The 17,711-nt window shown below is 34.5% G+C and overlaps 1 protein-coding gene across 2 annotated transcripts in view; it reads right to left on the bottom strand.

Moving 5' to 3' along the window:
- The window catches only part of LOC117329696 (ganglioside GM2 activator-like), a 36,195-nt gene extending 19,102 nt beyond the window's left edge, over positions 1-17,093 (bottom strand). For both annotated transcript variants that reach the window (XM_033887772.1, XM_033887774.1), the window contains exons 1-2: positions 16,600-17,093; positions 3,391-3,595 (exon numbers count right to left, since the gene is read on the bottom strand). In XM_033887772.1, the coding sequence (XP_033743663.1) occupies positions 3,391-3,595; positions 16,600-16,765 (371 nt within the window). In that variant the 5' untranslated portion in view covers positions 16,766-17,093. The remainder of the gene's footprint in view (positions 1-3,390; positions 3,596-16,599) is intronic.
- Between the last annotated feature and the right edge of the window lie 618 nt (positions 17,094-17,711).

Below are 17,711 nucleotides of genomic sequence, written 5' to 3'. Positions count from 1 at the left end.
TGCCATCATCGTCGGATTTAATCCTTTATCTTTGCCACCATTTTCTATCATGCTAATCTTGACCATATCTGTCTGCCATTCCTGTTCCTGTTGTCAAGCCAACCGTGCCATCTAACGTCCTTCGTCCTTATCAAGCAAAGTCCAGTGATCACTACAAGGATGTATATTACTCGATGTCGACCGTGATACTAAGCTAGAATAACACGGGAGTGAATTAATAATGTTTAGTGTAACGTTTTTGGTGTGTGTTAGAAGTATCGTCATGTGAAGAACAAGGGCAACGCATCACAATAACCTCATCCTGGTGGATTATGTATTGTAATCAATCAGCGTCTTCAATGATGTCAGTGTTGAAAAAAATAAATGGTTAATTGTAGTCGAAAGATTTGTCGTATATCACTACACGTTTAAGAACCAGTTGTTCAGGCCCAGGTGTTCAACACGATATTGTGTGTGTGGCACAGAAGAGGGCGGGGAGAGGATCTCGAGAGATAAATACATCAGACACAACCTTTTTAGCGGATGATTTATAGCGTTGTGTAGTCTGTTGTCGTCTGTGGTGCCGGGTACTACCCTTATCGACTACTTTGGTCTCACACAGTCGGGCGGGGTCGCTCGAACGTTTGTACACCCTAATAGCTAATAGAATATAATTACAGGTGTCGAAATCGTCCTGTTCCTTTTAATTATAGGAATCATTGTTAAAGCCCAATAAAGGTCGGCTACGTCTAGGTATTTTATGTGTTCAAGGTGATAAAATATTGACGTCATACGGGCGTAAATATTAGTGATGTCTCTTTTCGCCTATTTACAAAGCACATGCACAGTAATTTACTTAACTGTTTGTAAACCTACATCTGACCTGTCGCATGCTTGATATGATTTGAGTGTATCTTATACGACGACTTATCAAAACAATAATAAAAACGACCAGCAATAGGTATCGAGTCTTCTTGAAACACTAAATAGAATGTAGATAATGGATATTTTCTAATATTTGTTTTGCTCATACGGTCATAATGCCATTAACCTCCAGACACCTGTGGATTCAAATGCATATAACCAATAGGCCGTTTACAGACAATTGTTCTAGTTGTCGTTAAAAGTGCCATATCATCATTCTATTATCGAACCCATGTCGTGATGTGACAATTTTCATTTTGCCACAATAAATTGTGAAATATATTATGAAGATGTAAAATACCATTTTCACTTTGATGTATGAATGAAATCAAGGGCTAGAGATAGCATAGTGTTAAAAGTGGAACGCCATGGAACAGGGCCTACCTTTGTTAATCATACCTGGAATGTCTACACCTTAGCATAACCGACAGATATATACATTGTTGGAATGTTTCCGAAATTTGTAAACCTATATAATAGATATTATCCCATTTGTTTGCTTAAACATCTCTAAATTGTCGAGCGACTTCATTTCACAGGCGGTTTTGTAAATTGAAGCTGAATTAAATAACGATTTTATGTACACTTTTAAGTATCAGTGTGTCTGCACAAATACATTGAATCCGAGTCTAAGCCTTCAAATGCTGTTTCAATTATCATTTTTGTAAAATATTAGGTACAAGTTAATTGGAACGCCAAATCAGGTTTAGAAACAAAATTTGTGAGTCTCGGTATATTGACAAATATGTCTGCAGTCCCAATTGGTAGTTTTAGAACTGAATGCATATGTATATGATATGCACATGTATTGGACGCTATCATAATGAATTTTATAGGTTTTAAACTTTTAAAAGTTGTATTAACTGTCTTCTTCATTTAAGACTGAATATACGGACAATATTCTAGTATATAGCACAGACATACATTCATGTTTGTTTCCGATTTTGTTTCACACAGGTAAACATGAAGAATATATTTCTTTATTCAAATGCGAGAATAAGAAAAAAGACAGCTAAGCAACCTCCCTTTATTTTGATTTTACAAAATACATATTCACATACAAAAGAAAGTAATGATTATAATTGTTGAGTAAGTAACCTATACATGAAAAACAAATGCAACTCTGTAACATACAGCAGGTTCGTTCTTTTAGGAGCCTATGAATATGCGGTAGACCAAAACGTTGAATTCAAGAAGGAACTATGTATCAAATCGTTGTTCGTAAAACCCCTTAAATCTCAATAAAGAAAATATTTGATGTGGGTATCCGAGAGATCATGTATAGTAAGATACCGCATAACCGGCTGTTTTCGCGGGGATGATGTTTTCGCTATTTGGCGAGCAATTGCTGTGGTCGCGAACATTTGATCCGTGAATTGATAAGACGTGGCTATATATCCTTTGAATACACTGCGGTTAAGACTTTAGTTATACTTACTGACAATTGAAAGTTATTTGGCTATATTTGTCTTGATAAACAACCATATACTTGTGAAAGTTTCTATAATGATGACGGTATGTTTAACCAGTGACATGTACACGTTTTGAAAATAACGTCGAGGCGCCATTCATAAACATACCGGTTGTGAAGAATTAAATGTGATACAGTTTGTAATTCAACACTGGAAGTAATATTAGCGAAAATAAGATATCTTGTTATAGGTAGATCGCGAAATTGTAATTCGTTAAAATTCAATTATTTTGCCTTAAATGAAATTCTCGGAATATTTTCCCTGCGATAATAACCTGCCGTACGGTATTGCATGTGGATAATATATTGTCATAAACATCAAAAACTCTTAAGTAGTAATAGAAAATAATAGCATATGATTATGTAATTCAATATGAGGTTTATTTCCAGTTTCTGCATGGGATGGTAGGGCACTACAGTATGAGATTCAAACCAAGTACATTCCAAAGCATATTAGTTTGTTCAACATAATAAATTTCATTCTTGCTTGTAAAAAGCATTTTCATTGGCTTAAAATTTGTTATCTGCAGATAACGTAAAATGTGACGTTGCCGCTTGTAACGTCGCTTTTAATTGGCTGGTCCAACGGCGTAATACTTTCTAAGAGATAAGAGGTTTTTTTACCGGATACTAAATTAAAGGATTAACTTGAATACATTTCTATGTAAAGAAGCCATAACAAAAAAAATAAATAAATAAAAAAAAAACAAAAAAAAAACGGAGTGTACTCTCATCAGAAATTGTGCTTTTTTGTTTCATATTCTTATAGTCCCAATAATATAAGATATACATTGAAAATTGAAAAAGACAGAAACGCAATATCGTTCTCACTCTTTTGACCTCTATAGACAAGTGGTCCCTTTTTTTTTTTAGCAGAGGTTGATTTAGCTGAATTGTATTACATTGAGAACCGCAACAATGTCCTTTATAGACAGGTTTTGGGCAGCCTTGATGACAGGATCGAGTGTATTAATATTTATATAAAAGAGGGAAATGCACATTAGTATATTACTTACCATGAACCTATGTTGCTATCAAAGCAAGGCACTAGAAAGGCAATTCCAATAAAGTACTTTTTAACTTCCAGTTTTATAGAAATCCTCCGCGGGAGGTCGTGTGAGATATTTCCCGCCATACTGACGTACAATGTCCCCGGAGTAATGATAGGGATGGGGTTGGCCTTGAAATCGTAGAAAAAAATCGGCCGATGAGGATTTTTACCTGCAAGTAAAATATGAGAAATAATAATAAGAAGTATAGTTTTAAAACCAATTGAACAACTGCATCCCTTAAGTAAGAAAAGACATTCATATAATATCAATATAACAGGAATGCAATTGAAAACAACGGGCAAATACCAATGTTTAAACGAATCTTAATTCTAAATAGGCATAACTATCAAAGAAACGACGTGAAATCGGATGTTCCGGAAAGGTATGACCTCAAAGTGAGAACCGCGGTCGTTACAATGTAATCACTGGATATTTCAGGACACATCGAACGCGTTTAATTTCCTGTTACACATTATCTGTATAAAGGCATGTGAATGCAATAAGTGTTGATGATATGCACACAACATTGAATGGAATGAGATGGGTTAGAAACATTTGCTGAAATATCACAAATATCTAAGACACAGAAGATAATGGAGAGGGTATTAGGTACGTTGTTTTCAGTTATTTTATTTCTTTCTTATCAAACTTTAACCTATGTTGTAAATGGGTGTTGACATTATCGCCACTTGAGTAAATTGTCTAGTTTGTGAGTCAAGTGATTATATTATAATACTAGCAGTAGATGTATGACACTTGCCAATGATTTGCATGTACCTAATATCTAAATATTGAATACATTCGGGCAGAGAAAAAAAAATCCAAATCCAGTAAATGGTTTGAATTAATTTTCTCTATATAATGTTCCCCTAAGGCAATGAATCAAAGTATCGTTTATTTATATTGTTTTTCTGTCCCAACAATTAAGATGAATAGTATAGTTCATCAAACAGAAATATCATAACGAAGACACGGTTTTACCTAATAGGACTGATAGTTGCCTACACACATAGGCACTAATGACATCAAGTAAAAGGTACAATTCCTGTTCAAGTGATTTCACCAAGAACCACAATACTTATCCTTTTCCCTGTTAGTCCAAAGTCTCACTCTCAAATCACAATCACTGTGTTTCCATGTTCGTATCAATGTATATATTATATACTGTGTGTGTATTAAGCTAGCATATGCAAAGTAGTTTTTATTATATACTGTGTGTGTATTAAGCTAGCATATGCAAAGTAGTTTTTGAATCATAGTGCACGGTATATTTTACAGGTGTATTTTTGAATTGTTTTTGTTAGAACTGCTTTGGATTTTAATGTCAATAAGCCAAACAGTAATACATGAAGAGTACTCAAGTGCCGTTCTATTGAATCATTCGGTACAATACAGAGTGATTACGATGTGATAAAATGTAAACTATGCTCTTGTAAGTGTTAAAGATATTTTGAGCTAAAAAGTTTACACATTCTGCTCACTAGCTTATGTGCTATTCTCTATTTGAAACACGTCAATGATGCCTAAGTTGATCAACTTTACAATGTAACATTTTACAACAATTGCGAAACAAGTTATAGCAACTTATATCAACACGCATGTGTTCCGGTTGGAGGTGCGCGAAATCCTGTATCATACTTTGATTACAGACGCACGTATTTCAGTGAAAACTGATAAATCATCAACTGCTGAATTTTGATTTTTATATTCTTTGTCGTCATTTATTTTAATGTAATGATGTTATATTCTTTCGCATTCATATTTGTTTAACGATGTACTTTCAATAACGCTCAGCATACACTATGCACGTGTAGACTATCACAGAACACAAAATACAGAGGGGATCAGAGGAAGCACACTGGTGTACGTGCATGCAACTTCAGTGGTCTGGTATCGTAGAACCACCTGGCACAACCAGAACGGAAATTCCCTCTAAGCATGCGCAGCTATTTAATTCGCAAACAGGTGGTGTATGTGGTAGGTCGTCATTCTTTACCCGTGGGGGTTCGCGTATGCACGTATGATAACTAAAATCATGATGAAAATACCCAATTTGCATACCATATTTATACTTGAACCTATTATTTATATTTTATTACGCATTAACTTGTTGAAAATGAATATGGAAACGTGAGCATCTGTTCAGACAAATTAATACGTCACTTCATAAATCAAACCCCAGTGTTTACGTGGTTATATCTTGTATGTAGACAATATATCCAAAAATATTTATATCCGCCGCAGCTCTTCCTTCGATAACTTGTTTTCTACTTAAAATGCTAAGCACGACTCATTTTACGACGTCTGACGTTATGGACTTTTCCACGCAGGGTACATAATTTTTAAAAATCTACGAACATGTGAATATCTTAAGTACATTACTTTTTCTGAAACATCAAGTTAAATTCAAATGTTTAATATATCGGCAAATCAAAGGATTTTACAAAAGATCGGCAACTGAATAACAGCATTAACTATGAATTGAATAGTACATACCGTAAATACTGAATCAGCTCTATCCTAGGGTTCGTTAGTGTTGTTTGAGGCGAGGAGGGTAGCAATCAATATAAAGAATGAAGTGGGAGGTGCAAAAAGCCTAATTAATTGATCAGTTTAAAATATGAAGATAGTGGATCAATTATAAAAAAAGAAAAAAAACTTAAATTACCGATAAACCTACATGTATATGAACTAGGATTCGATTGGAAATATTACAAACACAGCAATTTATAGGATGAAACAAGAGGCAGAATTCTCCGTAAAATCGTCCCACAACAAAAGCTGGAAAGATTTCATTAACATTTCGTAACAACGTAATCTATCGTTGAAAGTCATGTCTGAGTTTTAGGCCATGATCAACATTGTAATAGAACATTTATAGTGTTCTTTATAACGATAGCAATTAAACAAAACCCTATTTCATCTACATCTATAGAGAAGACCAGCCAATCGGAACGGTCAATGTCTTCTGCTTCGTCGATCACATTTCCAAATAAAACTTGGAAAACTTCAGATGAAAAAAAAACAACAAAAAAATGAGAAGAGAGGAATTGACATTTTGGAACCTTTCCTTCAGATTGGTAGAAGATATGATAGAAGTTATATGACCAATCCAATTAAAATCAGATGTTCATACGGAGTTAACATCTGATTTTAATTAGATTGTTATATGACAAAACCAATATGATATTTAAGATTGTGACGTTTCGATGACTACACTGTCACCTTCATCAGACAAATGACCAATGTGAAGCTTACTAGCACTCTCTTATGTTGTGTCCGAGATGGTAAAAGACTCGATCTTCGCTAAAGGATATTTCGTCTTTATATTGATCCTATTGACACCAAGTTCGAAAATAGTGTGACGAGATGGTAAAGGGGAATGGACAATGAAGATATCGGATTCTTATAGTTTAAAAAAATTAAAGATAAAGTTTGTTAATTCAATAATCAACAAGAAAATGCAGAACTTTAATATAATGTAATTCGAAAAGAAAATATAAAACATATATATATATATCGACACTGAACCCTACCATTCTGAAACATAGCATAATGTTACACTGTGATAAGCAGATGTGCAATAATGTTTAATAGTTCCAAAGATCAAGGTCGCTGTTACTAAAAATAGAACCGAGTATGCACTGCCAAAAATTAACAACTGTCATGGATATTTAGGTAAAGTAAAAGAGAGATAAACAGTCGTTTATGAATTGAATTAGTATGACGCAATAACAATTAATTCCAGTCATTCAGATCAATGGTAATACTCATCTAGCAGCTCGCTATTTACACATTGTTCTCACATTGAGCTTTTGACATTTACAACGACGTTGATATAAAAACGACAAAAACGATAAAAGTTCACACTAATGACATGATTTTGCAATTTTAAGCTATAACAATCGTGTCTACTTAGCAATATAAAATCTTAGATGCAATATAAGTTCGTATTCTTTTACTTAATTGAAACCATGTGATTTAAAGAACAACCATTATGACAATAACGCCAATCCCGGTACGATTAGCTGTTCCAATGGGAAATATTGCCCTTGGTGAAAAGTATCGAAGTATATAATAGTATATAATCGGAAGTGACGTCACGAATATAGAACCGGTTGATCTAATGTGGCGTATTGTACGAATACTCGTTACTGGCATGCATAAAGGTATGGTTTATCTGTACTCATCCTGCCTTGAAGAATGGGCTAGAAGTACATATATAACAAAAACCAGGTGACCGAACAAAATCGTAGAAACAAACTGGCTTAGCTGGCAAAGCACATTATTTCAACGTCAGGTAACATGAACGCCATTCCAGATAATAGACGCACCTTTAATTCCAAACTGCTTGGATTAATGGAGGAAAAATGAGTTCAAATAATAATATATATCAGGTTTTCAAAATATGATTCATATTGTATGAAATGGACGCGCAAGGATCAAAATATAATCAACGACGGATTCTCGGAACGTGTGGATGTTGAGGGATTCCTCAAACAAATCGCTATCTGATAATAGTTATTGTTTCCTAAAGAAGACGCAGTTCGTCAAAATAATTGCACTTTCATGTCTAGCATTGTTGAAAGGTTATAAAATCGCTCATTCTCTGCTAATTTGTCTTGTAGGTAGCCATTTTCCCTGGGTGGGCTGGTGAAAACCTCGTCCAATATATTATAACGCGAGGTAAATGTGTTCTGTAACGATGATGGATGTCGGGCTTGGTTGGACGACCCACAACAAACCACAGAGTTCACGTATCTCTAGCTTTGATGAATCTATAGTATTCGCTCCTAAACCTAGTAGGTAGGAATTCGTAACCCCAAACACTCACTGAGAACAACAAATAGGCAAACCATATGAAAACAGTTTAAATTGATTATCCTTCAGTGCACACAGTCTGATACACGAACATTTAAGATATTGTTACGAAACAAAATATGTTGGGAAAGGTTGCCAAATTATTCAAAATATGTTTTTAGCTACCATTGATGGCATTTCAACGCATATTTATTGGTTATGTTGAGACAATGCCAGTCCAAATTACAAGTACTTATCGAGTCTATTGTTGTTCTGAGTCATATACCTAAGTATTCGTTCCCATCGAGACAACACGAAATATCGAAACGAAACATGATAAAATTTTCCTCGGGGAGAATTAGTTATTTATCATAAACAGTTTTTGTCTAAAATTTAGCATCTTTAAAATAGATATACAGCCTTAAATATTAGTATAACTAGTGATTGAAAGTGGTTTTTATGACGAATAATTATGAATGATTCGCTAAAATAAATGAAAAGTTATCCTCTATATGATTACTTGAAAACTGGAAGCATCCGTGAAAACTAACTGTGACAAAATCTTCAGCAATGACAAAATTAGTGTCAGCAATGTTTAAAGGTATATACATTTTCTTAAGCTGCGATACTGTCTAAATTATATTGAAAATTATATTCAACAATATAGAATTACTAAATAAGATCGCGAGTTGAGCTCCAGTTTTAGCATGATAAAAATTAACACACACATTGTAAGTCTCAACGTACTTGTGGTTTTTCGGAAGTAAATTTACGTTAAACATACATACAGGAAGTGTATTCCCAAACCCTTTCATTCCCTGCCAGGATCATTCACGTCTTGGAACTCCAGACGAACATAATGATGGCGTAATTGAATTTTACAATTGTGCTTTAACACGTATTCTAGTTAGCTGATAGGTTGTTTAATCTGCTAATAAATTTTCGTTTGAAATTTAATTTGGCCAGACTACTCTTCCGTTTGCCAAACATTTATGACTACAGTTACACAATACTTCACGCCCGAGGTCATGTTTTTAAATTTTTGATTTCTTTTTGTATTATTGTTTTTTTATGAACAATCATCCGAATGTAAGAAACATTCGGGAATAGGATTACAGAACCAAGACCAGATTCAATATCCTATTACTAGTTATCTATTCTGAACAAAATCTTTAAACTTTTAAGCTCAACAGGAAAACCATACTAAAACTAAAACTAAAACACCGGCCTACGGTCATTACCAGGCAACTGCCCCAGGAGGGTTTCTGACTCGCGACCCAGACGTGGGGGGCTAGTGACAAAGTATCCGGACACCTTAACCTCTCGACCACCGCAGCCCCAATACTTAAACTGAAATAGTTGGCATTATTGTGTAAAGCGTAACACCACAAAATTAAGACTTAAATAATGTCAGATTGACAAAATGAGAGCCGTGTTAGTTACAACGAAAACTTTATTTACGTGCATCAATTATTCTAACATCCATATATCGTACAAAGAAATGATTAAACCAAAACTAATGCTCATCATCGACATGCATCTCCCGAAACCCGTTGTTATAATCGCTTTGGTCAGAGATCAATATCTGTGACGGAATTCATGAAATTATGACCTTAAGGTTTAAATAAAATAAAACAAACGTAGTACAACATTGATCTCAATATGAAATAAGGGGTGGAAAATAACGTCTCCAGTTGAGGCTATACGCTGTTAAATTGAAACAAAGCGAAAATAAAGAGTTATCAAGAATTGTTCAGGACAGCTAATTTTCGTATATTTGTAATTTATCAAAATAAGCTATAAATTAAGATTAAAATTAAACCATATCGAACATAGACGCATAATCAAATCATGTCAAAATATAATTTGGAGTCAACAAACCAGGATATAAACCGTTAATATTCCTTCTGTTATGTATTCAGTATAACTATTGCTTCACTACGACCAAAAATGACCCTGAATATGGACTTTTTAGGGAATTTTCACTCGAAGGCGACTCCCCTGTAACATGGCACTAATTCAAAACGTAATAAATTTACAGAAATAGAGTCAGCTGATGTTGAACATTGAAGCAATCTTATGTGGACTTGTCATAAATTGAAAAAAAATATTTTAAATGAGAACATCAGCTTGAAATGTTTAATCCACAATGACACCGAGGTGGAAAAGTCTTAATATAATTTGAGCACAACTAGTTTCTAGAAATACTATATGGGTTTGTTTTTGATAAATAATTGAATATCAATAGGTTTAAGTTTCTATCAAAACACTTTTAGATTGCAGTTGACGTTCGGTAATAAGTTGCACTTGATGAGGCAACCTTTGACACCTGCAATATCAAACGAGAAAAGAACAGATAAATCGTATTACGATAAACTACAAATATCCAGCTGTTTTCTAGCTAGATAATTAATTTGGAAAGTTGAATAAAAGGAACCTTTTAAATGTGCAGGTTTATTGGGTGACGAGCCGCTATCTCTGGGTGGTCTGTACTAAAGTCGTGGTATACACTCCATCCTATTTGCATATACTTTAGTGTGAGAGCAGTGGTGTAACCAGGGTTGTTCACTGGGGGGTGAATACAGCCCCTTCCCTCGCCTACATCTATTACTCTCTTTGAAGGTATAGAGCATCTTAACTAAATCGAAGCACGTGCAGAAGAAAGGAGGCTGTGAAGAACATTGACCCCACGTCAATCAATCCTGTGTGGTATACTGGAGAAAAATTGGGGTTTTGTATTTAAATGAAGGACGAGGCAATTTAACGACATACTTTAATTCTCAATGTTCGACGTTGGGTAAACCTTTCAGTATAAGAGGTGGGTATGGGAGGAATTGGCACTAACTAACCTATTACAGATGACAAATCCCACCTGACTATGGTCCGGTGAAAATCTAGTTAAAGTAAATTACGGTCAAATATGGTAATATCACGCACTTTCAACAGAGAGGGTCTTTACGAGGGATACATACAATTTTATTAATTGTTTTTTTCTACGTTTTTTATGACAGTTTTAACCAGTGAATATCAATAGCATTCTATCAACATGATAATTTGAATACTGCCAAATCCTAGATGAATCACTTTTACTATTAACCTATTAGGACTGTTTATCCCAATCGAATCAGTAGATGCTTTATTTAAACGAAGATGAAGGGACTCTTACATATCTACATCTTTTTGTTTACCTGTCCATGTAAAATGGCGTGTAAAATTAAAATATGACATAAACGATTATGGTAGTAAGATTTTCTGACGTTTTGATAACATTTTGGGCGATTCAGATTCAGAATTGTGTTCAATAGCAATTATAATTTCATTGTATTTGTACATTTTTGGAAATCCGTAGGACCATCAAAATTGTGTCTGTCTATGCCAAAACGTATTACATTCCTTAATCAAAACCACATGCTAAATACAAGAATCACCAAATACAGTCGTCATAGCGACGAAAAACTCTATAATGTATTTATCTTTCTCATAATAGCGCCGCATCCGACGCTCAGAGACATGCTTCCCGAAGAGTACATTTGAGGTCTAGATTTCTCCGATCATAAAAACGTAAACGTTTGGCGCCCGTCGTAATATCTTCTTGCCAAACATACATTAAAGGCAGCAAAGTGAGGAATACTTTTAAATGAAATTTGCAAGAAGAATGTCCTCCTCCAAAGCCCCATATGACACGTCCAGGAAGCTCTGTGAAGTGCATCAAGTACAATGGTCAAACAATTGGTATATTGTCGAGAGTGTTCGGGTACGACACACACCTGCAATACAGGTATGATATGTACCTGTGTTTCAGGTACGATATTTTACCTACAAATATGGTACATCTCTGCATTTCAGGTAGTTGTACCAGCTTATTACAGGTACTATATACTGTGCCATTGATACGATATTTACCTGTGCTTTAAGTAAGGATCATACCTGTGCTGCGGTATGCTATCTACCTGTGCTTCAGGTACGGTACACACTGTATAATACGGACGATACAGATGTATTATAGGTCCGGCTAAAGCTATATAACACAGGTGCATCTTTGCTAAAAGTACGACGCACACCTGGCTTCAGGTACGTAATGTAAAGCTGTGCATCCTAGTGACATTTTAGGGGAAACAACTTCTTTCAAGACCCGTTCTAAATTCAACAATACGTACAGGTCGGACATATCATATTCATGTAGCTCAGATTAACAGGTAAAATATCATGTAACGTCGGCCGTACGTAGTAACTCATCAGTTGTAGAAGAATTATCCTATTTTCCATGTCGGAGCAGAAATACAATGGCAAGTATGTATTTTAGAAGAGGTTTCCACTCAGCACGCGTGTTATAGGGGGCGAAACGGTCACGCACATAACTTTCTTTCATTATAACATCGTTAAGTTTTTCATGAATGAATTGAAATATAACTCCACAACAACAAAATGATGGTGTTTTCATGAATGAGCGCGAAAGCCCCAATTTGTTGTACCTATAGTAACCGAATCTGCTAAAAGCGAGCACAAGCCTGGTCTGTTCATGAATATTGTATTTTCGAGGTGGGTTACTTATCGAAATTAAGTTTAAACACGATTTGATATACTTATTTTCCATTTTTCTTTTGTTACGGGAGACACGAGTTTGTCTCTAATTATGTATAATGGTATTCTGACATATCAATTTACTTCCTATTACATATAGTGGTTGATATATGTTTTATGTAGAAAATCAAGATGATTCGTATTATATTAAGATGTTCGTTATGTTTGTTGTGAGGTAATAATCACAGTTCAACCAAAATTCCTTTATAACTTATTATGAATTTAAGCTTTACATCTCTAGCTTTCTCTGTTCAAGACGTTCAAACTATCGAAACGAGGTAATATGAATTCCTACTTTCATAGCTGATGGGAGTCATCTTAGCAGGACCACCGAAGTAGAATATTATTATATAATTATCGACTTTGTATTCTATGTATGGACTGGTTAGGGATGATGATTGATGCCACAGTAGCAGAGGTCACTGTCGCCTCCCCAAACCCCATACAAGTAGTATATATTAATCAGCACTACTAAAATGAAATCAGCGGTCCTCAGCTGTGAGGGATATTTATCATATTATGTGCTCTTTTAAACTCCGTCATATCTTCCAAGGCTATTTGATATAATCATATAAAAGTAAAACTTAATTAAATATACACATTATACTGAGGATGCACAACAAATTGGGTTATATTTTTTATCGCGAATGGCTATTAAACAAACAACTACCACATTTAACTTTAGGCGAATCATCATTACTCATATTGATGTAGAAAATTAAATCCTTCGTGTCTATGAAAATGTTAAACACATTATCACGACTGTTGTTTGCCCCCTTAATGAAAACCTATCTATCAGAGGCGTGCTTCTGGTAGGTCCATTACAGGGTGTCTTTATCGTAGCTTCCAATAGGTCGAGGTTCTGCACACTGACTTCAAAGACATCGATTAAATCTCGGGAATGAATTTATCAAGACCATCAAGACAATAAATCATCTGTTTTCTATCTGTCGCAAAGACAAACGGCCATTTATTTCGTTTAAAATATTGCATAGACTTTGGTTTGTATTTAATGTAATTTCCAATATTGATTTGACATTTGATATTTGTTTTAAATGATTACTCTTGTTTAAACGAGTGCTATAGTGGTATATAATATTTCTTGGGAATATTAAATAAAATAAATGAAACCATGCTTTTTTACTGAAAATAAAAAGTCTTCCACTGTCCTATTGTATTATTTCGATTGAATAAATGCAAACGAAAAGAAAATAGATGGACGATATTTCCTATTTCTCAGGATCCAGGATTTTAACATATTTACTGTATAATAATCTCATTTCGTATTATCTTATAAAACGTTAAATATAATCTATTGCTTCATAATATGAAAAGAAAAAAATTGTACCAAAACGAAATGAATGACATACACGTGTATACCGATGAAAAAAAGTTTGTTAAGAATACATATTTGTTTTGTGGCGTTTTCATTAACTTGTGAAAATTATCATTCTGTCAATGAAATTAATAAATTGTTATTTGAAAATGTTGCTTGATGATGTTATCTTTGCGTGGCAATAGTTTGGAGTATCACACATACTCAACAATAACTACACAGAAAGGATTTTTATACTGACATTTCATTGTTTTCTCTATAGTTTCCACTAACTTCGCCGTGCATTAGTTTCAAAATTGAACAATTAACTTGTCGATTGTTTACATGTTTCGGTTAATTCTGCCGAACCCAGACATTTTCCGGAAGCTTAAACATCAACCGGCATCACCACTTTAAGCGCTACGTATCGTTCCTTCCGGAATTTTCACAAGGCATCCATTTCAGAGAGTAGTCAGCCTCACTCAGGATCAGCTTCAACAGCAACAGGTGTGTCAGTGTGGGTGTATGTATATGTGTATGGGAGAGATTTGTTTGGGTCGACTTAACCTTAGATGTTCATGTTAAGTGCTCATGAAACCTACAAATTTATTTTTAACATCATTGACAAATAAGTTGTAAGATTTGGCTTAAAATATCATTCCTATAGCCTCCGGTGTGTGAGCGGTGCTGAAATAGCAACTGTGTACATATCGTAAAACACGTTCATTCATAAAACTGAAGTAGGTATAGCAGAACGTGCTTAAAGAGTTCTAAAGCGCTTTACTATCTCTGGATGAAGAAAGGAAATAGCTTCTGTGTCCTAAGAAGTGATGTTTTATGTGTATACCTGAGCGGGTAACCCAGCACACTGCTATATAAATCATCACCTCTAAAAACAACAATGACCTGTTATATGAGATCGCAGTGACATCACAGCTTATCACTGTCATAGCTTGATAATACTGATTTTAAACCATGTACTTTTTCTACTTTTTTATACAATAATATCCTTTCCTTTTCTGAATGACTTAAAATTAATATATCTATAAACAGTTTCAGAAAATACATGTAAAGCATATATTGACAACAGAAAGTTAAGTTTTATTCTGCATATATTAGAATAATAATTTTACAGCAGAATCTGAAATTAGGGTTCATTTCACAAGAATCTTACATTGTATGTGAGATCTCTTTCGTGCAGCTCATATTTTTTAGAGTCAACTGATGAAAGAAACCAAGATTAAATACATTTTATAGTTTGTAAAACAACCCAATTATCACTCTACATCCAAAACACCAACCGATCGTCTTAACATCCACTGGCTTCTACGCATTTATCTGAACATTGTAACAAAACTATCGTACATTGTGTTCTTTTGATCCAACATTCAAAATTAGCAAAATGGATAAATAAATTGTTAGACATTTTCACAAGGCTTTCTGGTTAACTTTCACTTATCTGTGATTTAGAGTGTACTTCGCAAATAAAAGCTACTGACGAAATTGAAATAATGACTATGCAGTATATAAGTGAATGTCCTCTTGTTCAAATATTCTTACCTGAAGATTACCTTTAAATCAATTACAACAATAAAATAGATTTAAATGATAGAGACCAGAGGCATAGAGGATATGTTTGAATTAGAAGTGTACTCATTGCTGGCGTTCTAGGTTCTACTTAATTGAATGTATGATGGGAAGTGTCTCTTAGAACACACTATCAATATTGAACATGGGGTGTCCTATCATCCAAGTATTTAGGAGGGGCATTTGTTATGAGTGAGATTTAGAGGGTATCATATTTTAGCATAATGCGGAAAAATGCGTGTTGCAGTTCTTAAAAATGAATTAATTTACTTACATAAAAAAGTTATTACAAAGGGATATGGTTTGAAAATCATTAAAACCTTAAAATCAGTTACCATTATGACATTATGAGAAAGTTCACATGGCAATTGATATATTAGTTTGATATCATTTTAATTCTCGGAACATAAATAAACGGCGGGGTGCAATAGTTACATGCCATAGTTAACGACAAATCGCATAAATCTTATTAACATAACTCTTTTTCCAAAATAACATTTCGTATAGTATTTTATATCTTATTGTAATTAATTTAAAAAAATCTAAACCGATAGTGTTTGTGGCAAAATGGATTTGTAAAGAAAACGATTTGTAAAAATGTGTACGGAAAAAATAAGAGAAAATTATATATCCCTAATTGTTTTCTTCACCAATATCTGCGGGATAAGCTGTGGTTAGAAGGAAGTCGGAAGAACTAGGTTTCGTTTTGATTTCTAAATCAGAATATTTTCCCGTAAAATGATAAAAATACATATCTATGTATTATTTGAAAGGAAACAAATGTAGATAAATGAAAAAGTGAAATATAACATGCGTCCTGCATAAAACGATAAAATATAATACAAATAGATAAAATGTAAATGAATTACAAAAATATAAAATACACTTACCACAATCTGTGAAACGTAACTCAGGTTTTTCTCTTTTTCTTCTGGCGACGCAAACAGATGTCCCAGCTATCAAAATTAAAGCTAGTGGAAGAAATCGCTTCTTCATAATATTATTATAAAGTAATATCATTTTGTAAGAGCCTAAAATTATATCAACAAAATCCATTCACAAAGTTCCTTTGCAATCCGTTAAGTGGATGAGCTCCATCTATATTGTTAAGTAGCTGAGGATATGAAAACCTTATATAGATAGAACACTGCTAAATATCTCCAATTAATTATGTGCATATTTTGGCAGGTACAGTTGATACATTTCCGCAGGTATGCATACGCAGTTTTAAACTTGCCATCGAACCCCTACAGATCGTTCTACATTGACAGTTCCCCTTGCCTGGGGTCTATACAGAACTGGGAGTCCCCCATTGAACAAATGTTTAGCAACATTCTAAATCTCTCTGAGACCGCACACGGCGAAACTTGTGAATGTGACGTCACAACTCCCTACCCTACGGTCGACTGTTTACCTGGCTTGGGTCGTGCGGCCCACCACTTTCACCACTTGGCTTCGTATTGGCCAGGTGAGATATTGAGGGAAATCTGAACAGGTTTTAGAGATATTAAAAGGATTTAACCTCATCATCAAGCACCTTCTCTACCTGTTCGCTGTATCATCCACCTCTGTCCTCACATAAAGAGATTATACCAAGCAAGGTATCAGTGTCTGACAACGAGAGAAATTACACGGATTCTTAGTATACACATTATATATTTTCCGGACCGGTGTCGTATAGAGAAAAGTATATATACACCCCATTCTTAACAAGTTATCAATTTTGTTGAGTTGATTGTTATTAATATACCTGCCAGCTTTTTATTCTTTAAAAATTGCAATGCTGCCAAAATTCTAAATCCCCCCATTGGCAGCGTCTATGGTCGGTCATTGGGCACCAGGCATTACTAGCGGTGTTGGTCGGTTAAGACCACACACGATGTGTTTCTGTAGCTCACACACAGGATGGTCTCTCTACAGCGGTGTAGCAGGGCAGGCAGGTATAGGCCCCGTCTCCTTCTGGACACATGCTATCATAATACAATCAACTTTTTAAAGAACA

This window comes from Pecten maximus, chromosome 6 (assembly GCF_902652985.1).
Source record: "Pecten maximus chromosome 6, xPecMax1.1, whole genome shotgun sequence".
NCBI lineage: Eukaryota > Metazoa > Mollusca > Bivalvia > Pectinida > Pectinidae > Pecten > Pecten maximus.
The sequence above is the reverse complement of the archived record's forward strand: the minus strand, read 5'-3'. Positions and strand labels throughout refer to the sequence as shown.